Source organism: Rhipicephalus microplus, chromosome 6 (assembly GCF_043290135.1).
Source record: "Rhipicephalus microplus isolate Deutch F79 chromosome 6, USDA_Rmic, whole genome shotgun sequence".
NCBI classification, from domain to species: Eukaryota; Metazoa; Arthropoda; class Arachnida; order Ixodida; family Ixodidae; genus Rhipicephalus; species Rhipicephalus microplus.
This window is the reverse complement of record NC_134705.1, coordinates 159979038-160006834: the sequence shown is the minus strand read 5'-3', so window position 1 is coordinate 160006834 and position 27797 is coordinate 159979038. Positions and strand designations below refer to the sequence as shown.

Sequence of the window (27797 nt, the reverse complement as noted above, 5' to 3'; positions counted from 1 at the left end):
CATATCAAACTTTCGCATAAGTTTTTCAGCACACACAGTTATTTTTTTATTTTTTATTACCCACGGCCGTAGAGTTATGCTCACGGCTAGACGGCGCTAGCCGCTACTAAAACACAAACAAAAAACAGCAACTATATTTTCATTCACCCACTTATTCATTCATTTTAGTATCACGTGACGTCTCTGTGGTGACGTGTGGTCAGTTGATTTCGATACGAAACAGCGAAACTATGGTGCTGCTCAGGAACCCTGCGTTAGCGTACTAGCATCAAAGCTGGGCCGGTGTTGTCAAGTGAGCACTCGGCTTCCTTCGTCGCAGAATGCTGGCAGATGCATCCAGAATACGTCCTATAATTTAACAAGCCTCCCACGCTGTCCATTTCAGTACGAAGTTCGCGATGGCTCGAGCCGACGCGAGCTCCCCAGAAGCGGCCGCGTCCGACGTTCCATCCTCCACGGTTCCAGATGTTCCGAAGGATGAATTCGTCCCACGAGAATATCAGGTGAGCCTCTCATCTGTGCTGCGTTGTTGACTAAGGGTGCGTATTTTCAGTCGTAGCTTCATTCGCTTGTCGAACAGATATGCCAATTGTCGTTGCCGTGTTTACGTTGTTGAAAAGTCGGCGTTGTCGTATTGTTTTAAGTGAATTTTGACGTGTTTGCGAGTTTAGATGACGCATAAAAGGCTCCCTTATCGCACTGCGATAAAACCGTTGCCGTAAGTTAATGGCTGTCACTGGCATGTAGTTCGCGAGGCACGAGAAGTGGTTAAGGAAAACGTCTATAAAAGGCAGGTGGTGCATTCGCAGATCCAAAACACATGTGGCTGGAGGGATTAGAAGAAGAAAGGTGGGGTGGAGTGCATTTGACAGCCATTCTCGGATCACGAGTGGTAGTTTACCAGGATACCCTAAATTACCCGCAGGTCGCGGTATCGAATCCTGGCTACGGCGGCCGCATTTTCGATGGAGGTGAAAATGCCTGTAGGCCCGTGTGCTCCGATTTGGGTGCACCTTAAAGAACCCCAGGTGGTCGCAATTTCCGGAGCCCTCCACTACAGTGCCTCTCATAATCATTGGTGGTTTTGTGACTTTAAAACCCGCATATCTATTAATCAAATCAGGATACCCCTAAAGAAAAAGGTATACGACAGCTGCGTGTTACAGGGCAGATACCTCGCAGAGAGGTTTCAACATAAATTGAGGACGAAGGAGTGAGCCACGGAAAGGAACCTGATCGGTGTAACCTTAAGGGACAACAAGGGGGTCTGCTGGGCCAGGGAACAGGCGTGTGTTAAGGACATCTTAGTCAAAATCAAGAAGGAAGCTGTGCGCAGGGAATTTAGTGGGAGGTCAAGGTAACAGCTGGTCTATGAGAGTAACAGACTGGATTTCAGGAGAAGGCAAGCATGCAAGAGAGAGGTTGAAGGTTAGGTGCGAAGATAAGATTAAGTTCGTGGGATTAACAGGATTGCAGCAAGCACAGTACCATATTAATTAGATGAAAAGTGGAGAGGCGTTTGCCTTTCAGTGGGCGTAGTCGGGCTGATGTTAACTGGTAGTTTCTCATTGTCACTGTTCTCTGGCTTTGATTCTTTACATAAACACTAGGTATAAAACTAGCGGAGAAACATTTTGCATTTAACACCCTGAATTTAGATACCGATGGTAACGACATTCAGGTGTCATTTGTTTTTGTCAAAGAACTAGTTTTCAAGTGAACCTTTTCTCTAAATGAAGTTAAAATCTAAAAGCTTGTTTTTTTGTTGGACACAGTATTAATAGAAACTAACAGAGAATGGTGTCGAGAGCGCCATGGGGGATGCTATTTGTAATGTGGATGTGAAGAAAGGAAAGTGGATGGAAAAGATAAATTGCCCCTGGTAGAGACCGAACATGCGACCTTTGAATAACGGGTCCGATGCTCTACCAACTGAGCTACCACGGTGGCCATCCCCCCGTCTACATTATGGAGTATATATGTGCATTTAAACTTGCACGTGTCTGTCGGTGCCGCTAGTAAGCATGATGGTGAGTGTGGAACACACATTTTCTGCCCGTTGAAGTTCGAGTAGCGCGTGGCGTAATTGCCTAAGTAATTCAATGACAAGCTTTTGCCCGTGGCTAACACACATTTCCCCTCGTTTTTACCTTGATTTGTAGGTTGAGCTCTTTGAAGCCGCCGTAAAGGAGAACACCATTGTGTGCCTAGGAACTGGAACTGGCAAAACATTCATCGCTGTCATGCTCATCAAGGAGTATGAAGCTTCCGTTCGCATCCCGTTCGAAGAAGGAGGGAAGCGTACCTTCTTTCTCGTACCAACAGGTTAGTCTTGTGTCAATTGAACAAATAAGTTTTCAGGTCAAAGTTCTTATGAAAACAAGCTCTGGTAAGCTTACTGAAATGCAGCCCTTGAAGTTGCACAGGTAACATGCCTATTGATGTAAAGTGTTTTCCTACAACTGATGCTCGACAGAACTGCAAATTGGGCTAGTGAGGTGGTAAACTGGTCTTTGTGGTTCTCTTCTGTCTATGTTTGTCGGGCTGTGATCACAATGAACTGATGTGCTCCCGTTCGTGCACTTGTCGGTGATCGGCCGTTTCCGATATGGCAATTTGATGTTTTGTCGAGGTGATTTGGCATTTCACGTTGCCACATATTAATTGTTGCTTGGATGGTACTCGTGACTTTCATTGTTGCCTGTCGCAACGGAAGTGTTGTGCTGTTGAGCACGTGGATGAAGGTCCAATTCCCTGCATAGAGGAAGGAAACAGTTGGAAGGAATGTGAAATGCAATAGAAAAAAAAAGTGCTCCTTACAGCATACACACACCAAGGTTCGCTTGTCCCCATTTTTCTTATAGGACAAAAGCTGCTGAAGCTTTTTCATAACTAGACATAATGTTGGGCCAAGTGACAAGTAAGTTAGGTCAAACATGACAGAAGATGATGGGTGTGGTTGGAGGCTAGTCATCAAAACAGAGGCAGCACTTCAACAAAAATGCTTTCCATTGTCAGGGCAGTCTGTGGCTAATAAAGGCAATCGCTGACTGACACACTCAAGCTCCCATGTTAAGACACTGGCTCCAGCAGCGTTCTTTGAGGCTCCAGCATATTTTTTGTTCAATAACATTTCATCATAATGTTGGGCCAAGTGGCCCGCATGGTTGATAAAAACATGGAGTCTGTAATTAGTGCAGCTCAAAACGGCTCTAAAATGGCTAAATCAAGGTGAACAGTTTAGTGAAGCAATAGGCGTGGCCAGGCCTGCAGGGCGCGCTCTAATGACTGTGTAAGGAAGTATGTTCGAGATTTGGCTTGTTTGTGAAAAGGCGTGTGCCGAACTCCATTTTATGTATCAAGGGCAACTCAATGGAAGTTAGCGAGACTTATTTCAGTAGATGCGTTCACACGAGGTCTGTTTTGCACAGCTACTGCTATCAGCACTATTGGGATGTAAGGCTACATTGTCAAGTCTGGTGACTTATTTCACACTCCGCTATGGCTAGTAGGGATGATGTCAGGTACCAATTCAGTGCTGCTTCATGTGCATTTCCAAAAACGTTCAAAATAGTAGCCCCTGAGGCGTCACCAGCGGAGCACTTTCAAGTGGCTGTGGAAATGTCCCATATGTTGTGATCTGGTGTGCATCACGAAAAGTAGCTTGAACCACGTCACGACACATTGGTACATTAGAAACCCTAACTAGATTTTAAGAACGAGCTGTATTTTTTAGGGTGCACTAAAGCGTACCAGTACATTTTCTAGGCTCTAAAGGGCTTGGCCTTTCATGCGATGCAATGAAAAAGTTTCGTGCCTGTACTCCTCTAAGCCACCGCAGTAGCTAGCAATGTTCGTGGCAGCTGGCTGGAAGGTGGTCATTGCTTTCATTGCTTGGTTTTCAGTGCCTCTCGTGGTACAGCAACAGAAGGCCATCAAGTGCCAGACGGACCTGCGTGTTGGTGGCTACGTCGGCGACATGAACGTTGACAATTGGAACAAGAAACGCTGGGAAAAGGAGTTTGTCGAGTCCCAGGTAAGCAGGGAAACATCATGGCTGCTTGTGGCATCGCTCTTAATTGTCAGCTTGGTCGCAGCGGGGCTCCGTAATGAAAACAAGCCCAACCAATGCTAACCATGCTACATTGCTGCATATAAACAATGACACGGCCGTTAAATTACTAATCTTTTCACCTCGTCTCTTTTGTTTCAACCTATGAAGGTTATCTCATCAGAAACCAGTCGGCCCAATCTCTAATATTTGAGGGGCAACAGCATTGCCAATTGTGCCAATTTGATACAATTCCTAGTTTTAGCACCAAGCTGAGCCAGAACCATAAAAATTTTCAAATTGTGCCGTACTGTGCCAAATGCCCCACCATCCTCAAAATTCGGTTGTGCTAATTTTAGGAAGAAACGGAGGCCTCATTGTGCACCTGCAGTTTTGGCAACATTATCCTTGTGCTGTAGCAGGCAGAACGCTTTTTAAGCCACTTTCATCATGGTGAGCCGGTGGGGTGCGAAAAAGCGTAGTAAAATTGAGAAGGGGCTGTCTTGCAAGCCATCACCAAACACGGCACATTTTGTTTCTAAATTATTTATGATTTCAGGCACCACTCAACTACGAGTAGTAGCACACTCAAAACCTGATATAACGAACACGGATATTACATATCATCAGTTATAATGAAGTAGATGAAGGAATAGCCTTGTCATAGATACAGTGTTACGAATACATCTTTATAATGATTTTTCGGATATAACAGAGTTTTTTTATGGCATGTGTGACTTTATTATAAGAAGATTAGAGTGCATTACTTTTTCACGGCAATGCCAAATGATTTCGTGGGCACTGCAAAAGCTTATGTGGACTTTGTCAATGTTTGCTTCATGGGAGGGGGTCAACAAACAGCTTTTATTGAAATAGCAGTGCACACATGCACTGTGCATGAGTTAGCTGATGTTAAATGATTTGTACATACTTTTGTTTTATTTTCTAAAAGTAAGCTTTCTATGTTATACTGCTTATAATTTGAGATTTCATGTTGAAAAAATGCAAGGTATCTTTCTCCATAATGTGTTCCAAATCAGGATTTTCATGTTGCGAAAGCAGCATTTTGCTGCTCCAATAATTACTTTCAATCTTATTTTGCCTGTGGCACTGCTGCCAATATGAATAACATAAGAAGTTGTTATACTTTTGGGTGTGTTGCTAGTGATGAAGCAAAAGGTTATGTTAATTATTCACATGGGGAAGGACGAGAAAAACCAAGCGGCTCAATTTTCATTAGTTGTAGTTGTGCAGTGATTCATCTCTGGCACCAATTAAGCCAGTGTGCTAAATTATATTTACAGATCGATCATGATAAAGTGTCAGAATCCGTAGAATGTAGAAATGTAGAATGCCAGAATCTCAAGTTTGACAGAGTCCATCATGGGTAGTAGCATTGCCGGTGCCTCGACATATGTGAAGCTTGATCTTGAGGCCAGCAGAGCCACATCCATGGACCTATGGTTATTCCACAAGCGTAACAGCGCTGCTGCACAATGTTTATAAATACATTACTAGACTGCATACAGGCATTTAAAAACGCATAATTTACAGATATATCTCTTGCGTGTGTTGCCCCGCCGCAGTGGTCTAGTTGCTAAGGCACTTGGCTGCTGACCTGCAGGATGGTGGATCGAATTCTGGCTGCGGCGGCTTCATTTTCGATGAAGGTGAAAATGCTGTAGGCCTGTGTGCTCAGATTTGAGTGCACGTTAAACAACCCCGGGTGGCCGAAATTTCCGTAGCCCTCCGCTAAGGCGTCTCTCATAATCATATGGTGGTTTTGGGACATTAAACTTCACATATCAATCGACACCCTGAGCAGAGGCTCGCAACATCTAAGTCGATTGGTGGCAGCAGTTCATCGGCTGACATCGTCTGTTCCAAAAATTCTACTGGTAGCATCTAATTAAGGCAATAATTAAGACAAGTTAAATCAAATGGATAAATGCAAACAACTGAGCAGGAAAAGAAGTCGTCTTTTGTCTTTGAGCTGTCTTTAGAGCATGAAGTGACCGCACAACTTTTTAACATCGACGCACTGTTGTATGTCACAGTAGTTCCGTTCCACTTCTGGCAATTTAAAGTGCAACATTTTATTACAATGATTTCTGCTATGAACTCTGCACATTGATGACTCCACAATTGTGCTTAGAATGTTGTTTCATGATATAAAACTTTATTGATATAGTATTTCGTTTGTTTGACCGAGTCAAAGAAAGTGCTGGAGAGGTCGTTTGGCAGCATCTAATGCCTTGACGTCCTAATTTTTGCATGATAAAGCAAAATAATGCTTGCTCTGGGAAGATTTTCCCTGCGAGATTTGCAACAAGTTTCGATGTTTATCTGGTTCTTCATAAGAGCGTCATAGTAATTATATAGTGTCTGCATGTACAGTAATACCTTGTTAATTCAAACTTGGTTATTTCGGAATTCCTCTTAATTAGAAAAATTTTTACGATCCCGTATTTTTAAATATAAGTTTGAGTGGATAATTTGAAGCGGCGGCCGGCACCAGTCCGGTTAGTTCGAAAACTTTGGGTGCCATGTGCTAGCTCCCGATCTCTTGCTGCGAGTTCACGGAAACGACGGCCATTGATTGCCATGAGGCAGTGCAATGTATCTATACTAATGAGTGGCAGTTGACGCATCTTGGTCTCGCTACTTCTAGCGCAAAAAAAAAAGAGAAAAAAACGGTCTCGTGCTCAACCGAAACGTGCGTCGCGGAAAATGAGCCATGCTTCACTGCAACACAGTGGCGATACGCGGGCAGCTTATCTCTTGTTTCTCGCAATTTCAGCGGGTCATGGTTTACCCATTATTTATGGGGTTGTGAAGAAATGAATAAAGGACAGTTTAGCGGAAATCACAATGTATTCGAACCTCTGATTGCCGGTTGCTCCAGCAGTTTGTGTCTTTGCACTGCTGGCGGAGTTCTTGCCAGCAACACCTATTTCGAAAACTAAGTTCGAAATTTTCAAAGATAGTTTTTTCCAGCCAAAACACATTGTGAGCTTTGTCATACTGGCCATTATTAAATTTATAATTATAATAGAATGTGCGAATGGTCGCATCATGACGTGCTGACGCAGCGAGGAGCAGGCGACATTCTGCCCGCGTGTCACTACTGTGTTGCAGTGAAGATGTCTTGTTTTCTGCAGGCACACATTTCAGTTACTACCGTGTTTTTTTTTTGTTTTTTTTGTTTTTTTTTTGTGGCAGCAGCGAGGCCCATCGTTCCTCCATGTTCGCGGTAAAGTAAAAACCAGGTATTGCTGAAAAACAAAACCTTTGGGGCCACAAGCTAGCCGGCACAGCAAATGATGAGCACCAATTACTTTGAATAGGTACAAGTTCCTTTCATCAAATTTTTGTATGTTCTATTCATTCGAAAAGGCGCTTAATGCAAAGCTTTCTCACGGCCCCAGTAACTTCAAATTAACGAGGTTTTACTGTAAATGCAACTTGCTCTTCCAATGTACTCCAAGAATTTCAAATCAGCAGCTCAAGCTGCTTCCGGATGCAAGATTAACTGCTTTGAAGTGCTCCGATATGGAATTTGTTGCTGTGTCAAATTGTGCCAAAATGGAAATTTCGTTGCTCCAGGAATGGCTCTGGATATGAAATCCTTGGTATCACTTCAAGTGGTTAGCTACATTTGTATTTTTATTTAAAATTCAGTCACTAAAACTATATTTTGATTTGCCTTTCCCTGTTGGCTTCATATAGTCCAGTTTGGACAAAAAAAAAGTAAGCTTACCTAAACAGCAGAAGATTCCATATGCAAGTTACAAAGCATTCGCCCTGTTGCTTCAGTGATTGTATCCTGTCAGAATGAGTCCTCCTCGACACCTAAAGCAAAGTTGTTTTTTCAAAAGAAACGATGAATGACAATCACATTCAAGGGGCACCAGGCTTTCAAATGAAGCTGCAGCAAAGAAAGAGTTGCCCAAGTGGATAAGAACCGAAGCAAGCAACAAAACTGGCAGACATTTGAGAAGGTGGCTTTGGGATAAGTTGCTTTCTCTTCACTGCCTAAGCTTTTTCTTCACTGCCTGAAGTGCCTGTCACTCATTATTGACGTGGTAGGCAAGGGAATCATATATGTCGATTTCAGCATGGCAGTTACTGATCAATTTCTCAAAAGCGTTTGACAAAGTACCTCATGATTTACTCATTTTAAAATTACGGAGCCTCAATATAGATGATAACGTCCTCGCGTGGGTGATTGCTTTTCTCAGTAACCGTTCCCAATTTGTAACTGTTAATAACTTTGATTCGCCCAGGGTCCCGGTTGGCTCTGGGGTCCCACAGGGCTCTGTGTTGGGACCTTTGCTCTTTCTGGTCTATATAAATGATTTGCCTCTAAACATTACTTCTTCAGTGAGTCTTTTCGCAGATGACTGCATAATTTATCGGGCAATTAAGGGTCATTCAGACGTTCTAGAATTGCAGGCTGATATGGATCGGGTTCAGGAATGGTGTGAGACTTGGGGCATGGCGTTAAACGTTAACAAATGCAAGTACATGCATGTTAACCGACACAGCACTAGTATCAGGTCGTATCATATTAATAATGTTCTTCTCGAAGTAGTAAATTCTTATAAGTATCTGGGTATCCACATAACTTCTACATTGTCTTGGAAGACACACATTGAATATATTGCAGGTAAAGCTAATAGCACGTTGGGTTACCTTCGAAGAAATTTTAATCAGGCACCCGTTTCCTTGAAACTCTTATTCTACAAAGTATTGGTACGTAGCAGATTAGAATATGCAGCATCTGTTTGGGACCCTGGTCATGACTCGCTTATCTATGAATTAGAACAAGTGCAGAGTCTGGCAGCGCGCTTCATCCTTTCAAATTACCATCGCACCTCGAGCGTCACATCAATGAAAACTACACTAGCATTACCCCTACTGTCTCTTCGCAGGAAAGTGTCTCGGCTGTGTATATTCCATAAAATTTACTTCACCAACCCGTTACTCAGAAGCAGATTATTGGCCCAACCAACTTACGTTTCCACTCGCATTGATCATCGCCATAAAGTAGGACTTCCTTTAGCGCACACCAAGTGTTTTCATGATTCATTTGTGCCAAAAACATCTGTATGTTGGAATCATCTTCCTTTTGATATTGTTGGTATAAAAGATGCCGCTTTATTTAAAACTGCCGTCACTAATTTTATTTGTACGTAGCCTCAGTTCAACCCTGTAGCAAGTGATGATTGCAATTTTTCAGTTGTTGTATTTTGCTTTGTATGCTGTACATGTATGTATGTACCCACTCCCCTCTGTAATGCCCTCGGGCCTTGAGGGTAACTGAATAAATAAATAAATAAATAAATTGTGCTGATTTTCTCGATTGTAGCTGTACATTTGTAAATTTTATAGGGTGTACAGTTTTAATTAACGAAAACAAAAACAAACTATAAGCAACTGACATGCGTCATGTTGTCACAATGTTGTTTAAAGAGGTTTTTCAGCACCCCTTGGTAGTGATTTACCCTTGAAAGTAACCTGCACCCCCAGCTACAACCCAGAAGAAAAGTTTAACATATTTTCTGCGCATTGCAGTAGTGCATACTAATTTTGCTCACACGTTGGAAAACTTTATCTTTACTTAGCTCCAGTCAGCAGTATTATTTCGTTGTCATTGCTTAATTGTCAGTTTTGGTTGTCACTGCCAGCATCTTTGCATTGGCAGGAAGCATTGCCATAAAGCCACTTTGTGTGCAGAAATTTACATACAATACATACAACTGGCACCTCACTTGAGCTTCTGATATTCTACACAGATATTGTGGATTAAAGCATCACAATATAGGTCTGAGTTATGCACGTGCTTTTATTTGTATCATCTTCAGCTCATGTCACATTGGCGTAATGTCAACTAAAAAAAAAAACGCATCCATCGAAGCCAACATCACCCTTGGCATTCTCATTCATAGCAATGTGACATTATCATCTCGAGCCCTTGTGCTTGCAAGTCATGCTAAAAATTTCCATGTCATGTTTCAATTCGGGAGTACTGTGCACACCTGTGCTGGTTACACGTGAGAAAATGTGGCGCATCCAGAGATAACGACAGGCTCGCATCAACCCAGGTGCTGGTGATGACACCCGACGTATTCAAGCTGATCATCCACCACGGCTTCCTGAAGATGTCACGCGTTAACCTGCTCATTCTGGACGAGTGCCACCGCGCGGTGAAGCAGCACACGTACCGGGAGGTGATGCGCTGCATGGACGTGCTGGAGCCGCACGAGCGACCGCGGGTGCTGGGCCTCACCGCCTCAGTCATCAACAGCAAGGCCACCGAGCACCAGGTGGAGCGCAAGGTGCACGACCTCGAGATGGCACTGCATTCACGCGTGCTCACAGTCTCCAACCAGCAGAGCATGGCCCGGTGTGTGCCTTGCAAAGATGTCATTGGCTTAGTGAGAATGAAAATAACTCAAACCCCGATATAACAAACTGGATATAACGAAGTATTGCTTTTAGTGAAGTGGATGAAAAATAGTCTAGAAATAAAAAGTGTTAGGCCTAAGCCTTTGTCACAAATTTTCAGATATAATGAACTTATTTTCGCATGTGCATGCCTTGCAAAGCCAACGTTGGCTTAGTGACAATGAAAATTATTCAAACCACGATATAACGAACCCAGATATAAGAAAATATTGATTACAACAAACTAGATGTAAAGTAGTCTTGCAATAGGCACCGTGTTAGGAATAAACCTTTATAATGAATCTTTATTTATACAGTCGAACCCCGCTACAACGAATGCCGTTTCAACAAAATTTCCGCTACAATAAAAAATTCACGGTTTTCCATCAGCAGTTCATAGGAGTCAATGCATAAATATTGTCACCACAACGAACACTTTTCTTCTGCTGTCCCGCTTCAATAAAATTTCACGACGCAATTCCAGGCTCAGATATTTATTGCTATACAGGAACCTCAATATTTAACACTTTGATGCATTACCAGAGCCTTAAAATATGTTGACGAAATCTAAAACATGCATTGGCACCACCAGAAATCGCCGCTGTTCAGCAAGCATGGGCGCCGTCATTGCTCGATAGCGATGGCATCGAGACTGCTCTGCTTTTGCCACTGGCTTGCTTTCGAGCCGCAAACGATCCGAAGCTGCTGCTTGGTGCAACCGCGGAGCGATGCCTTTTCAGATTCCAATGCTTATCATTTTATTCGCGCTTGGTCAGTGTAGTACCTAATCAGAGCGGCTGTTCATCTGCTTTATTGACCAAATCGGCTAGCCGCGAATGATGGATAATAAGAATGGCATAGAATAAGGCAAAAATCCCCACTCCGCAATACCCTTTCTCCATCTCTGTGTTGTCGGATACACTTTTACGGCGGACGGCTGCTGGTGTTAACATGTTAATGCATCTGTTTGGTACGTTTACGAAAGCGGTTGTAGGCGTTGTTTCAGCGGGGTTTTTATCATGGCCTCACTATGCATGACTGTGAATTGCGTCGTGACGCTGCTGAGAAAGAATAGGAAGCAGCGGACATTTTTTTTAGTTTTAAGAATAAACGTTCCTTTGTTTTGCTAGCTCAGATCAGCTATATTTTTTCGATTTCACTACAATCAAATTCTTGCTTCGACGAAATATTTTCTATGCCCCGTGAGTTTCGTTGTAGCGGGGTTCGACTGTAACGAGCTTATTTTCTTCTAAGCTGCAGCTTTGTTATTATGAGGTTTGAGTGTGTAAGTGGGCACTATACTGCACTTTTGTGCCTAACAAAGCATGGGTGCAGTAGCATGCTGTCAGGTGGCTTAGCATTCTCAGATGCGAATGGTTGTCTCTGAAGAATGGCTATTCATTGAAGAGAGCTCTGTGAAAGTAATCTTTTTTCATTTAAGTGAACACATCGTCATGCATTCTAAAGAATGGTCCGAATGATTCTAAAGTTCCCCGCGATGATGTACATGTATACGTAGTTTAAGAAAAACATTTCAAGTTGTTTAGGCTGTGTCAAATTTTGTCCCATAAGCAAGTAGCTAAAAGAATAATGTCTGTCTGTATCTGGAAAAGCTCTGTCGTCTGATAGGGTTTCACACCTCCTCTCATTTCCCGTTCGGTTAGCAGAAGTTGTTGGGGGCCTCAGCGATTCTCTTTTTCCGTTTCGCACAAACACCGTGGACAGCCGGGAGCGCATGAAAACAGCCAGTGCGTGGACTTTGGTTGAAGCTTTACTAAACATTGACAGTGAAGGAGGAAACAGGTAGACTAGACGAAACCCCTTATTGGGTGAGCTTGGGCCCAAGAAATGTCGAAGTACAGGCAACGCACACTGTAAATTGGTAGCAGCAGCCGCAGTTTTCTCTAATGCGACCGTCGAATTTCACACATTCTGAAAGGTGAGTTGGCATATCTACAGGTAGCATCGTAAGTTCCAGCCTTATCGTTAGTTCCAGAATAAGATGCATTCTTTGCGCCGTCCACTTGGGATTATCAGAACAGTCTAGAATAATCTGGAATGCTTGACATTTCAGAGTGGTACGCAGAAGGCTACAGGTGATTACATGTGTTACGGATCACTTGCATGAAAAAAAAAATTAACAGCTTTGCTGCAAAGGCGAAGCAATGAACGCAATAGCAACAAATTGGAAGGTCACAGGAAAAATGGCAAGCAGATCGAAACGTGCCCCGCGTATCTCACGCACAAATGACGCACGAAAAGTACTCGCAGGTACAGATGAATTCGAATGACCATCTCAGTTGTTACTTCCCTGTGTCTGAAAAGCGCGCCCTTTTCACAAATGGAGATTGTGCAACGAGTGTAGTGACCTTTGTGCGCCCGGTAAGTACAACAGAGATCGTCCACCCTGCCCTCTCTCCGCGGGGTACTTGTGGGAGATCAAAGTGCCCGCCGCCACATTGTGACGATCTAGCAATGCGCGCTCATTGCATCATCTCGCTGTTATGCTGAAAACGCAATAGTTCCCCCCTCCCAAGATGCCTATCACCAGCAATAAGTATAGAGTGGCTTGCCATTTGGATGTCGAAGGAGGTGTTCTATCGTGGCTCAGTGGTTGACGCCTCACACTCGCAATTCAGAGGTCGAAGGTTCGTTTCCATGCGCTGCAGTTTTTTTCTGGATAATTTTTCTTTCGTGCATTTTCATAAATATATAGGTACATATACAATGAATGACGGCAACGCCCACGTCGCCGCCGAGACCGGAGGCGAAATCCAGCTGAGAGTGTCAAAATAATTACTATTGCAATAATAGCAAAAGAAGCTCTCATGGCAATATAATTTTGGCACACAACATGTCTAGACAACTTTGTCGCTCACTTTGTCTTTTTTTTTCCTGCTCCCTTTATCTCTCTGTGCTCACAAGATACGGTACCAAGCCGGTGGAGGTTCTGGTCGAGCACCAGTCGACGGGTAGCCCGTCGATCTGCGGCATCCCGGTTCCGACATTTCCGTCCATCCGGCCAATGACCTCGCAGGGCCAGGAGATGGAGCGCAGGCTCCGCAGCTTGATTAAGGTGCTGCAGGACATGGGCGTCTGGTGTGGACACCTGGCCGTCGAGGTCATCATGGAGGAGGTCGGTGACCCTTGCTGCCTCACGCGTGTCCAGTGAGCTTTGGTTGTGCGCTGTCGGAAGGTGTGCTCGTTCATTTTCAACTTGGAGGTGTTGCGTGCTTTGTTATGCTGGAAATTCAGTATCTATCATTGGGTGTGTGTTGGCACTTCCAATCATTGTCAAGAAAACTTGCATGTTCACGTGCACTGTGAAAAGAGCACCGGGAAAAAAAAAAGTGCAATTGTGAAAAGTTCGAAATGACCAAACAAAATATGTAGGCAGTCAGACTTGAAAGACAGACTGGCAGTGAAATTTTCTTGACTTTTTTTCGGCTATAATTTGTAACTTTGTGTCTTGTAGTCCAGAAATTGAATTGTAGATAGTTTGATGCGTGTAATAATTCGAGCATTTTTGTGACCAATTTCAGCGTCAGTTCGAAAGGCCTGCCTTAAATCATGAGAAAATTAGTCCCCTACAATGGGGGAATGCCCAAGATCACGTCTTCAAGTATTTTTTTTTTTTGTTGACATCTACGGTGGTTTTCAAATAGAGGTCCAGTGTCAATAAGGGTTGAAACAATGCGAGTGCTTCGGGACGATTGAACCCTTTTAAGAGCGTGTCCCCTCGGGGAAAAAAACAATCCGGGCATAAGTCGCCCGAGCAACCTTGAGAGCACCCCGACAACGTAACGAGAGGCCTGAGGAAATGTAGCCCTCGCCTGGCAGGAATCACGGTATCGTGTGCATCCTGGAGATGTTCTCGTGATGTTGGAATCAAACTCTTTACTAGCGGAACATCACACGGGGTCTCGATTTAGTCGTGCGAGTGACAGTGTTGCAGGGTGTTACCAACTCAGGTGATCACTCATGGCTGAGTTGGTTTACCAAATTAGTATACCTAAAAGGGGCCCGGCAACACTTCTAAATCATGGTCGGAAATCGTTGCCTATTGGCAGTTGGGGCTCCTGAGAACACGTGAGCCAACCATTACAATGCAGCACGTGGCCTAGGATTTACAATGAATCATCAAAGTTGGCTAGGAACTGCACCCTCGTCTCTGCACAAATGATGCCACAAACCTGAATGACCATGCCATAAACCCAAAATTTTCGGCTATTGGCCGATTTGAGAATTGGTAGTTGTGTAGTTGCACCGGCATGCCACCATGTGCCCGAACGTGCACTCTCATTCACGTTAAACATAAGCTGTGCATTCTAAGAAAAACAGAAACATTCTCAAAGTCGCCATGCATGCTGACTAGGCTTGCACGAATAGTGAATTTTAGGTTCAAAGCAAATAGTGATGTTCGTTAAGTAATTTCGAATTTAACTTGAATAGTATCGATTACGTATTATGAAGAAAAATGGGCATATTTGTCATGGCTTAACTAACTGGCAGATTTTTTAAAAAATGAAACAAGGCCTCTGCAAATTATATTTATTCGGTTCTAAGAAAGTCAAAACAACTTTTAATAGTAGAAAGATTTTAATATTGGTAGAATGCAAGTGGTAATCTGTAAAATATCTTACGTTTTGAAACTTACTGTACTTAAAGGGACACTAAGTCGACATTGATTGTTGAAATAGCGGTCCAGAAACCTCGTAGTGTTACTTTGTGCCAAAGAAGGGCATATTTTAAAATAAAATCATGTTTTAGTGGTCCGCATCGCGTTAACAAACTTCAAATTACCCGCCTCAAGAAGTAAACCAACCGGACCGATTCACGTCACTGTTGCCGTGCACAACGTTGCTCGGCTTTACTGCGCTAGTAGCAGCAGATCGAAAGCAGCAGGAGCCACAGCCGCAACAGCGGCCATTGATCAATTTACTTCCATTGGCTCGAAATAGCAGACGTGTTTTGGTTCAACCGCACCCTGCTAGATGGCACCGCCTGGCTCGTGTAACCATGGGAAAATTGAATTTTTGAACCACTCGCACCATTCCCCATAGTAACATCCGGCGGTTCTTTTTTTCACGAATTGAGCAGTAACGAACAAGCAGCATTTTATTGCATCTCTTGATGTGCGGAAGGTTATTTATTTAGTGTAGTTAGATCGATTACTAGTGATTAATTGTAGGTGGTCCTTCTGAAGTCATCGGGATCATGTTGAGAATGTCCTACTGCGGCGCTTGTAATATTGTGCATTTACTTTAATTTCTTGGTAAGTAGGGCACTGTTGTTCATAATATTGTGGTTTACGTGTTGTCATACATTGAGCTTTCACTCTAACGTAAATTGTTATTTGACTTTAATGTCCCTTTAAAACATATAAGCCAATATAGCAAGCTTTTAAACTTAAAAAAATGATGAATCGGTGTGAGGGCAATATGTTCATTTAACGTTGAAGTGGGGAAGAAGGCAGTTATATTTGTTCCAAAATTTTAATTCGAATGGACATATTGCCTAATCTTGAAGAGTGACACATCTTCTTTTCACTTTGCCATACCCCCTCTCCCCTGCTCATAGCTTTCAGTGTGTGACAAATCTTTATAACTCCGTAGTCCTTGACTTATCCCAAAAATTCTTGCGGCAGTCAGTTCGTGAGGAAATTGACTCCTTTAATGAAGCCATTCGATGATTGCTTGGAAAAGTGCTGGTTAAAGACGATGTTCACCTCTAATAAACGGTCATGAGTTTCTATGCGTATAGGTCAATCAACCAATATAAACGTCTTGAGGTTTCAGTAGGCAAACACTGTGGGAATTGAGGCTAGCTCGCCTCCTTTGCGCGGGCTTTGTCGCCTTTTCTGCCGTTCTCATGTCCAGACATGACTCCCCTCCTCCGCTGTCTGCCGCACTGAGAGAGCAAGGAGTGACGTTTAACCCCTCTCACCAGGTAGCGAATGTCGACTATGGCGTCGCGCGCAAAGTCTCCCAAGAGGTTTTGTGCCCGTTGGGGAGTGAGTCAGATTTCTCCGGGACAGATTACAGGTAGCACGCATTCCCTTTTCCGTCCGTCGACTCCTGTGGTTCGGGGCTCATCAGGCTTCGCTGGCGGCGCCTCACGCCCTATGCAAATGGTCATGTTTTGTTGCCCCTTTGAGTACGCTCGGTCAAAGGGCGGTATGGTGTCCTAGTGCGTGGCCAAGCTACGCCGACCCGTTATCTCTCCGAAGCCAACGCGCGCGCCTTTGCCCTCGCTCGAGCGACCGGGCCTTGGTCCCGGTGTCTCCGTGAATCGCTTTTACCACGGAGACGTGCTCGCGGCACCCTATGTAGTACTTTTTGCCCGTGGCGTGGATAACCCCATTTGCTTTCTCGCTGTGCCTTTGCAACGGGCTGTACTGCGTTTTGGTGTTGCCACAGACAATAATGTGTTGCGACCTTGAGCAGTATCGTGTTCTCCCCATGGCGACGGTTAACGCGTGCCCTGCAGCTCGCTATGACCGGACCTACGCTAGTGGCTGTACTGCTTCGGGATACGTGTCACTACAACACCAGTTAAGGAATGCTAAGTGATCAAAACGAATGTGATCTACCTAACTACCACTTGCCTTGTACTTATGTACTGGTGGCTTTGTACTCATGTACTGGTGGCTAAACCCTAAGATTTAGTATTTCTTGTGAAACAGAAGTAAGAGGAATCGAAGCAGTTGGGCTAATCTGCTGCTTTGTTCTGAGCACTTAGCTTTTGATGCACTCTGGGTCATTTGGAGACTGTTTTAGGTCTGTTGTATTAAGAAAATATACTCCCCATCTATTTTTTTGCAGACAAATATATTCCTTTTGAAAATGATTGACAGCAGTGTGACGTCATTTTCTCATTATGGAACAGAGGCTGTGCGTTTAGGCTCTTCATCATGATCACATAAGCGTGCACCTTGGCCCATTGTGTGTGGCGAGGACAAACATTCCGCTTAAGGATGTGTACAAGATTGCTGCCTTGGGGCAGAAGCCACTGTAGTGGCCTATATCTTGCGCAGAGCATTTTATTTTAGTGTGTCGCGTTTTTAATGCAGTAGCCTCATCAAAAGCACAATAGAGTCCTCTAAAACCGCCTCCCGCGTGAAAATCATCATCAGCTGTAGTGGCAGCCTTATACGCCTACTGCGGAGCAAAGGCCTCTCCCATATTTATCCAATTAAATTTGTCCTGTGCTCGCTGTTGACAGGTTATGCCCACAAACTCTCAATCTCACTTAACTTTCGACCTACCCCATGTGTACTTGCCTTCTCTTGGAATACTGCGTACTACACTTGCCGATGATGCCTTCTTTTCTCACTAATGTCCTGCCCATTTCTTGATTTCAACTAAGATGTCCTCAATACCCACTTGTTCACCAACCCATGCTGCTCTCTTTTTGTCCGTGGCAGCTATCATTTTTCTTTCTATGGCTCGCTATACTGTCCTCAATTTAAATAGAAAACTTCTTATAAGCTTCCAGGTTCTTGCTCTGTAGGCAAGTGGCAGCCAGGTGCAACTGTTACATACCTTTCTCTTGAGGGATTGGTCATGATCTGAGAATACCTGCCGAATGCACTACACCCCATTCTAATTCTTCTTAATGCATGAACATGATAGTGCTCATACACTTTAGGAAAACTGTCATGACATTCCAGGCCCGCCGCATGTTGGATGGCCTCGACGACAGCTGTGTGCTCCGCGAGATAGAGGTGTATCTGGAGTGGCTGGACAAGGTTCGCAAGAGGTGCGAGAATCACATCATTGAATCAAACGCGGCACAAAGCGAGGAACCGCTCCTGGCAATGGCCACTCCCAAGCTTAAGCGCCTTCTGCAGATCCTGGAGGCCTTTCGGCCACGGAAACGGCCACAGGACGGCAGTGATGCTGATGCCAGAGAACCGCGGATGTCGCTGTGCGGCATCATCTTCGTCAAGGAGCGCATCGTGGCTCGCATACTCCGAGACTGGCTGCGTGAGCTGGCAAACAAGATTCCCAGGTACAAAAAAGCAACTTGCCCGAATGTCAGTTCTTCAACTGACTCACCACATAATCTTATGCATTAAAAAGTGCGCAGACCAGTGTATTAGTGAGTCCTCTTTTATAATCGGTGACAGATAATTTACTTCATTAATAACCATTTTATAAACAATCTCTCTCTCTCTCTCTTCTTTTTTCAACTTGTCACGCGCTAACCCTAAATCGCACACAACACAACCATTTCGTCTTGCCACTCCTCCCGACAAGGCTGAATTCCCCTCTTCCCTACACACGCAACCCCCACAACTCCCAGTCCCAATGACGATGATGGCGCCATCATGTAATGCCCTCTCTCGGCCAAGTCTCAATGATGATGATCATGCCGTCACGTAACGCCCTCTCTCGGCCACCCTCACAGATCTCCCCCCCCTCAAAATGTGAAGCCACCACTACACATCGCCTGCTGCTTCATGGTAGAGTGTCAGCTGATCTGCGTGTCTCACACCGTGGCGACGACCCGTTTTGGGGTCCACTGGAACAAAGTCATTCTGTCCTACACGTCTCACTGCCCGAAAGAGACCGGAACGCCGGGGTGCAAGCTTCGAGGAGAAGCCCTTGGTGGCATCTCTGAGGGAGTGGCTTTCGAGCAGAACAAGCTCACCCTCCTGTATTGTCAGTGGCCGCCTGTGCTGGTCGTAGCGAGTCTTCTGGGCTCGCCACATGTGGTCCTGGTGTGCCCTGGAGAAGTCAAGCACCTCCTGCAGACACTTGGAGACCTCAGTAGCAAACGCACGGTATGCTGTCGTAAGAGGCTCCGCGTCGTCTTTGGCTTCAGCCTGTGTCCATGGTGTTCTCAGCTCCCGGCCATAACAGTGGAAGGCAGGCATGTAGCCCGTGACAACGCTTTCAGCCGTGCGCATGGCCAGGGCAATTTCAGGGATGTGCTGGTCCCAGTCTTTGTGGTTGGAACAATAAGCCCTAAGGCACTGCTTGATAGTGCCATTGTGGCGCTCCACCATTTGCCCTGCAGGGCGGTACGGAACTGTGCGTCGGTCTTGTATGCCCCAGTGCTCAAGGAGGCCCTTTCACAACCTGCTTACAAAGGGCTTTCCATTATCACTTAAAATGGAGACAGGTGTGCCGTGCCTGCAAAAAACCTGGATCTTGCAGGCCACCACACTCTTGCTGTTTGCTGCCCATAATGGGAAAGTTCAATGAACTTGGTGAACTTGTAAATCACCACGAGAAGGTACTTGTGGCATCGAGGCGTCATAGGCAAGGTCCCAATTATGTCCACGCTGAGCTGTTCCATGGGGGCAGTTGCCCATTGGCTGCTCATCAGCCCTTCTGGCTTCTGGCGATGGGCTTTGGTGCGCTGACAAACCTGGCTGCATCGCACATACTTGGATATGTCCGAGTGCATACCCAGCCACACGAAATTCTGAGAAATGCGTTTGAGGGCCTTAAAAAAGCCGGAGTGGCCACTAATCGGGTGGTCATGGGACAGTCACAGGACCAAGTTGCAGAGATATTTTGGTAGCCAAGGTACTTTCCTGTTCCCTCGGTGCTGTACAAGCAACCCACTCTCTTCGATCTCTGTCGTCTGCGCCAGGTCTTTGATCAAAGGTTGATCACTGTCAGTGGGCGGAAGCTTCCCTTTATTCATCACAGTTCCTAGTTTTGACAGTACTATGGGGTCCTGCGCTTGTTCCTGGGCGAGGAGCCCTGCATCATTCAAGACAGTAGTGTCGTCCACATCAGATGCTACAGCAGCAGCCTCAAAGCTGAATTGTGGGCTGGGCTCCGAAACAGCCATATGGAACAGTGTCTCGTGTATACTCAGGCCTGGAACTTCCTGGTGCTGAAGGGGAGCTCTGCTCAAAGCGTTGGCTGGCACATTTGCAAGACCCCGCCTGTGCCTGATCCTGAGGTTTAAACCTTGCAGCCGCAAAACCCAACGCTTTACACGTGGTGAGGCCTAGTCTGTGGTGAACATCGAGGACAGTGAGGAGTGATCACAGTGTATCTCAAACTCTGTGAACTCAAGGTACTGTCGGAACTTGTCCACTGCCCACACCACAGCCAGGCAGACCCATTTTCGCACTGTATAGCGCTGCTCTGCCTCAGTGAGGACCCTGCTAATGAAGCTTAATGGACGCAGTTGAGCATCATCACTCTCGGCTGCCTGCAGAAGCACCGCTGCAATGCCGACTCCACTGGCGTCTGTTTCCACCACGAATGGTCTGTTGAGGTCCGGCAAGTTTACAACGACATCGTCGGCCAGGGACTGCTTAAGTGCTCTAAAGGCTTCTAAAGGCTGCTGCAGCTGCCACCGCCAATGTTGGTTTTTCTTAAGAAGTTCTGTAAGTGGACGTGCAGTGATAGAAAACTGAGGTATGAACCCTCTGTAATAGCCTGCTAGTCCCAGGAAGGCCTGCAGCTGTTTGAGTGTTGTCTGTTGAGGATAGTCCAGCACCGCACGCACTTTTTCTTTGTCCGGCCTACACTGCCCGGGCGATATTTCATGGCCAAGGAACTTCTGGTATTGACAGAACACGTGCACCTTCTCTGGGTTAATAATCAGCTGTGCCGAATTTATCCGCTTCAACACCTCCCGAACATGCTCGAGATGATCCTCTAGGGTCTCCGAACACAACAGGACATCATCGAGAAACGCCATGGCAAACTGGTGATTGATTCTCTCCAGTAGTCGGTCCATCAGGGTCTGGAACGTGGCAGGACCTCCGGCAACTGCAAAAGGCATTCTCATGAACTCGAAGGTTCCCTGATGGCAAATGAATTGAACAGGGATTTGAAAAAATCCCTGTGAAAGATCAGAACTTGAGAACCACCTGGCTCGTCCCAGCTGTTCCAGCAACCAATCAGTCCTAGGCATGGGGTAGATTGGCACATTAGTGCGTGCATTCAGCTGGCGGTAATCCACAGCCATGTGGTAGCCACCAGACTTCTCAACCAGGACTGGAGCACTGGCATGCTGACTTTGGCTAGGGCGGATGAGGTTCTGTGCCAGCAGGTCGTGAATGCAGTTGTCCATGATGGCCTGCTTCTTGGCATTCATTGGTAGCAGTTTGCATCGAACAGGTGGGTTGTCTCCCGTGTCTATGCGATGCTCTGCCAGGGTTGTGCAGCCCGGAGTGGTGGTGAAGATTTCACTAAACTCTTCTAAAACGTGTTTAATGCGTGGGTTTAGGTCTGACAAGTGGCCGGGAATGATCACATTGCAGGCTGCATTCGCCTCCGGCTCACTGGCACACACACTGGCACACACACTGGCATCGCCCTCAGCAAAAATGCAGCGCAGACTGTCTCCAAAATCATCCACTGCCTCTGGCTGCTCCTTAACGGCCTTGACAAAGGGCACAATTTTTTGTGGTTCTGTGCCGACAGTCCAGCCACCAAGTGACACGTGCAGAGAGATGCCACTCACTGTCAGGAAATCCCTACCAAGGACAACGTCACGGAACAGGTCAGTAACGCACAAAAACTGCTGTCTGCGGCAACCGGCAGCTCACTCAATTTGGCACTTAAGAGACATGGTTGACTGCGACCAGCCTGGTGCCAAATGCAGCATGCATACGTCTGCCTTGAGTTTGGCTCCAGAAGCTTGGGCCGCCGCCCTGGCGTGTGGTCCGAAAAAGCTTACACTTGAGCCTGTGTCTAGCAGGGTTTTGAACGTCGACGACCCGATACGAACGTCCATAAGGGGCTCTTTGCCACTGGCTGTGGTCGCTACTTGGTGTGCACTGCCGTAGGTGCCCGCCGGGGCAGCACCTACCGCCACTGGTTTCCCGGGCACTGTGCTTGCAGGTGACCCGATAACTGGCACCGGAAGCAAATGGGTGGCCCCATTCGTCGACCCGTGGCACAGTTACGAGAAATGTGGCCGAGTCCACCTGAGCGATTGCACAGCACACGCATTGCTTCACTCGTGGGCTCCTGCCGCGGCGTCGGTCCCGGCCCGTACGATGAAAACGAAGACGCTGTGTCGCACGAGTACTGCCGGTCCCAGCAGTACTACGGGTCTAGCGCAGCTGGATGCAGTGGCCAGTGATAAGCCGAAGGCACGGGTGGGGCAGCAGCAAACGAAGCGAACGACGCCGTCGCCATAGTGTTCGGCTGTGGCAGTGAGTGATGGTCGGGGGCCAGGCTAGGGCGGAATGCCAGATCTCTGGCTACTTAGTTGCTCGGAAGTGGCGGTGGTCTGTATCTTTACGCCGAGCCCGCTCCATTAGGCCGTCGGCTGCCTTCACCAACTCGGTGAGGTCGTTGTAGACATGCCCCTTCGCCAAATCTTGCAGCTGAGGGTGCATCTGCCTCAGTACATGCTGCAGCTTCTCGGCTTCTGAGACCTCTTTCCCGATGCAGTCGTAAAACGTAGCGATCACATAAATGAACTCCTTCAAATTCTTTTCCGGGTGCTTCGTGCGCTGTTCAAGCTCCGCCTTCAGGCGACACTTCGCGTCAATCGACGAGAACTCGGAGCGGAAGGCGGCAGTGAATTGCTCCCACGAGTCGAACCCACGCACGAACCGCCGCCACAACTTCGCGCTGCCCTCGAGGGCAGCCGGTACCACGTGAGTCAGTCACTTATCGGCGGCGACCCCCGTTACGAGGCAGAAGTTTTCTAGGCGTTCAAGAAACTCCTCCGGCGACTGCAAGTCTCTAACACCGAAAAAAAAAGGAGGGGCGCAGCGGCGAGCTGATGCGCAGAGTCGTCGGTGGCCCGAGGGACCGCGCCAGTGTTAGCGATCACAGTCTATGCTCCTACGTGCGAAGCTGTGGGCAGCAGCGTCGCCATCACGCGATTGGACACAACCGCCACGATTCGTTTGCGCTCTATGGCAGAGGCGTCGGTGCCCAGCAACAGCTATTCAACGCCACCTTAGAGCCTAGGCATGTCGTCCGCTCCTGTTGTCGAGCCTGAAGCCATCCCGAACGAGCCCCCACTTGTCACGCACTAACCCTAAATCACGCACAACACGACCCCTTCGTCTTGCCACTCTTCCCAACCAGGCCGAACTCCCCTCTTCCCCACACACGCAACCCCCACAACTCCCAGTCCCAATGATGATGATGGTGCCATCATGTAGTGCCCTCTCTTGGCCAAGTCCCGATGATGATGATCATGCCGTGACGTAACGCCCTTTCTCGGCCACCCTCACAAACGACGGGTTCATCTCACATGTGTCCATGAAAGATAGCTGAAGTGCTTACGTACCTTTTTTTCTGAAGGTGTGGTGGTATGTTCGAAGGTACCTCAAGGTGCAGGTACAAGTGCGTGCCCACCCTTGTGCGTTGGGTGCGCTGCGTTTTTGTTGCAAGTAGTTGCTAACTCTCCCAAAGAGAATGCAAAGCGATAAATACTACCTAAGGCTGGATAGCATCTACTGACTGCAACGGTTGCCTCCTGGCAGCATAGTAATGGACAGTTTAGTATATTTCGACTTGAGCTATGAGGAATCGGTGTGAAAGTATTCTAGTAAATTTCTCTCGGCCAGGGGTCGGCAACCTGCAGACCGAAAGGCAGCATCGTGCAGGCTCCTGCAGGACACCAGAAGCGCCCCCCTCCTCTTTTCCTTTGTCACTTCCTATCTGAAGGCTGACATGGCAGTTTTTACCGGAACCTGCCCTGTGCTCCTCTGAAGTTTGAACTTGTGTCACTTCATTACTAAAGCACCTCGCCGGGCTAGTTGGTTGGGGTTGATCATTCATACGGGGATAGCGCACCACGACAAGGAGACAAAAGAGAGGCACATATACACAGCTCTAACTTGCAACCAATGTCTATATTTGCGATTGCACATGCTACTTGTACAATGACAGCAGATCGATAAAACCTAGAAAACACCGTGTAAAGATACAGCGCGGCTGATGATCGTGTTATGATTGACTACGACAGCCTGCACCCGGCAACGTCAAAGTGATATTTCGAGATACCTCTTTTCTTTAACTGACAAGGCTAAGGAAACCACTGTGTGTGTCTCTTTTCTGTGTCCTTGTTTTGGTGTGCTATAGTCATATGATTGATGAGTCACTTTGTTGACTTTATTAAATGGCTTTCACTCAATGCCTGACTGCATTGTGGTCTAACTGCGTGGCGGGATGAAGCAGGAAGAAAGGAGCAAGGCAAACAAGTGCTCATTCGTCTCACTGCTTTCTTAGCGTCGCGTCCCGCTGCACTGTTTGACCAAAATGAACTGTTGCCGAATTGCCCAACTTTTCCACGCTGCACAACTGCATTACCCACTCGTAAGGCCTCTTAAAGCGATCTGCGTTTACCACTTATTTGCAACCTTCTTGCTATCCAGGTATGCCTACATCCTGGCCGAGTTTATTGTGGGCCACGGTGCCAACCTTCAAGTTGGTTCCAAGGAAGCCGGGATGTCTTTCAAGAAGCAGTGCAGGGTATGTTACCACCTGTCTTCTGTCAACCTGCAGTGATACTTCAGTCTATCTCAGACAAGTAGTTCTTTTTTTTGTTGTTGTTACATGAAGGGTTATACATTAGTTGTCACATGATGCTGTGGCCCCTAACTCTTGCAGGAGTTAGGGGCCACAGCTCCATGTTTTGTTGTTATAAAAACATAACAGGCATGAGAGGGAAAGAGGATTGTGCAAATGCAACACTATAAGATATTAAATTAATGAGTGATGGTTAGTAAAGATTAGTGACTCACGAGTGACTGCAGTGCTGTGAGGTTTGTTGGTAGTTTATTCCAAAACTGCAATACAATGTGTGACAAAAAAAATATATATACATGGGCTGTAATTAGTGAGGGCTTTTCGCGCTAACGCATAAGCAAAGCAAGTTCGAGGGAAGAATGAGGCTTGAAGTGATGTGCGATAGTTGGACTCGAGATGTTTTGGAGTCAGCGCTTCGACGACTAGACTTGTCTTCATAATAGGTAGCAAATGTACTGGTAGGCTTGGTCATTCTCCCCTAGCCTCAACTGGGGAGGAGCAGAAGGGAAAGCTTGGCTGCAAAGAAGACAGAAAGAAAGGCAAGAAGAGGAGGCTGTTGGAGACATAGAGGCTGTCTTTGCAAATAGGAACTCGGGGCTTCACTTTAAGGGCGAGTGGGTATTGCAGAAACTACTGAGGATTGTGTCCGCTGCCCCGGCCACAACAAGTCCTCTTGTCGAAACGCTGGCTCCAGCGGCATTGGCTGTTCCATGATTTTGATTTTCCACGACCCCCAATTTGGGGAAATTGTGGTGCACTGTACCATGTGTACCCGAACAAATTGAGAGTATTTTTTTCCAGATTTTAACTACCTCAAGAGGTTATGGTAAGGTAAATGGTATATGTTACTGTAATTACTCGAATCTAACACGCACCTTTTTTCCGTTTAAGGGAGTTCATAAATCGCATGCACGTTAAAATCTAGTGCGAAAAAAATGAATATGGTCATTCTATTGCCATCGGCATTTCCGAAATGGCCGCCCCCTACGTGTTTCGGCATGGCGCATCGGCCATTTCTGCCTATGTGTTTCCCATGTGCGGCGCTTCGTGTGTGTGCTGAGGAGTTTGTCATCTTGTAGTTCATTAGCATCAACGGCATGGAAGGGCTGACTCCAGAAACTCTGCGAATGCACCTCGATACCGCTTTTAAAAGAAAAGTCATCGCATATGCTGAAACAGACGGAAATCGGGCCGCATTGTGGTCGTTCGGAGTTCCCGAAACGTGCGTGTGGGACTGGCGGAAATAAAAGCAGAAGATTGTCAAAGATTCATGCAAAGGCTTCAGTGGACCACAGCAGGGTCGGTTTTTGCAAATTGAAGAGCTGCTCGCCGAGTATGTGCTTCAGCAGCGAGCAGCACAGCGGCCCATGACGACAGAATTGCTCTAAGTGCGGGCTATGCAGTTAGCTTTAGAAAAAGGGCTAACGCGGAGCCAGTTCAAAGTGAGCAGGTGCTGGCTAGCTAACTTTATGAAGAGGAAAGGCTTTTCTCTCCGAAAGTGAATGGGCATGCGCCAAAACTTGCCGGAGGAGTATGAAGAAAAGCTTCACAGTTTTCGGAAGTTCGTCCTAAACTTGCGGCGCAACAATGGCTACCTGCTTGGGCAAATCGAGAATGCCGATCAGACGCCTCTTTACTTCGACATGCCTGGCACCACAACCGTCGAGAAGAAGGGGGCGAAGCAAGTTCGCATGCCGACATCGGGCCACGGTAAAACAAGAGTTACGGCAATGCTCCGTTGCAAGTCAGTTAGGCACAAGTTTCCCCCGTACCTCATATTTAAACATTTAAACGGAAGACGCTTCCGAAAGGCGTCGTTTTCCCAAGTAGTGTGATCGTGCGGGCCAACGAGAAAAATGGGTTCGCGTTGCAATCGATGTCTTACTTTTTTTTTCGTCCTGAAAACCGAGTGCTCGTTACAATCGAGGGTGCGGTAGAATCGAGTAAACACAGTCGAACCTCGATCGAACGGCGTGGCGATCGCGAAATAGTTCGATATATCCAGAATTCGATATAAAAAAATCGCGAAAAAAATGCGTCAACAGCTTGCTGAAAATGACCAACGAACCGTTCAAGCGTGGTGCAGTAAATACTCACTTGAAGATTCAAACATAGCATTTGTTGTGTTGGTTTAAAATATTGAAAAAGAGTAGCCTGCTTTTTGTTGGCCATGGCGTGTTTGACGACTGCGTCCTCAATATAGTCCAGGCGATCCATAAGGGATAGGCCGGTGCCTTCAATCGCGCCGCAGTGGTGGCTCACAAGGGCCAAGGCAGCTACGACCTCAGCTGATGTCGGGAGCGGGGCACCACCAGCGCTTGCGGGATCCACCTCGGCAGAGTCTTCATTTGGCTGCTCAGCAGTAGCTTCGGCGACAATCTCCACATCTGTGAGCTCCGCCGTGAGCTCCGCCGTTCGGAGTTAGGCCTGTCGCGCACCACAGCGCGCGACAGGCCTAACTCCGAACGCACGAACACTGCGAGCACAACGACCGATGCCTGCCGATGCTACGGGGGAGGAGCTCGCAACAAGTGCGCAGTGTGCCGTTGACACCATTAAGACTGCAACGACTGCAAGCTGCAAGGCTGCGGCGTGAGTCCGGGTGTAAAGCGCGCACATGGCGCGCCCATGACGGCTCGCCTGACTGCTTTCCCTTTCCCGGCGGCAGCGCGGGCCGCGTCCGAGACAGTCGTCTGCGTCCTTTCCCTCCTATACTTTCCTCTTCAATCTTTACCTCCCACTTCCCCTTCCCTCGCGCGAAGCCGTGTCGGTGCCTTCGTATTGAAAGAAAATAACAGTTCCGCGCTTTTCTCTTCACT

At 46.7% G+C, this 27797-nt stretch overlaps 1 protein-coding gene across 2 annotated transcripts in view; it reads left to right on the top strand.

Annotated features, from left to right (window-relative positions):
• Window positions 1-202: 202 nt before the first annotated feature.
• LOC119167238 (endoribonuclease Dicer) overlaps window positions 203-27797 on the top strand; it is a 104413-nt gene continuing 76818 nt past the window's right edge. For both annotated transcript variants that reach the window (XM_075866882.1, XM_037418686.2), the window contains exons 1-7: window positions 203-503; window positions 2163-2325; window positions 3906-4036; window positions 10159-10460; window positions 13427-13637; window positions 18174-18514; window positions 24825-24921. In XM_075866882.1, coding sequence (XP_075722997.1) covers window positions 399-503; window positions 2163-2325; window positions 3906-4036; window positions 10159-10460; window positions 13427-13637; window positions 18174-18514; window positions 24825-24921 — 1350 coding nt within the window. In that variant the 5' untranslated portion in view covers window positions 203-398. The remainder of the gene's footprint in view (window positions 504-2162; window positions 2326-3905; window positions 4037-10158; window positions 10461-13426; window positions 13638-18173; window positions 18515-24824; window positions 24922-27797) is intronic.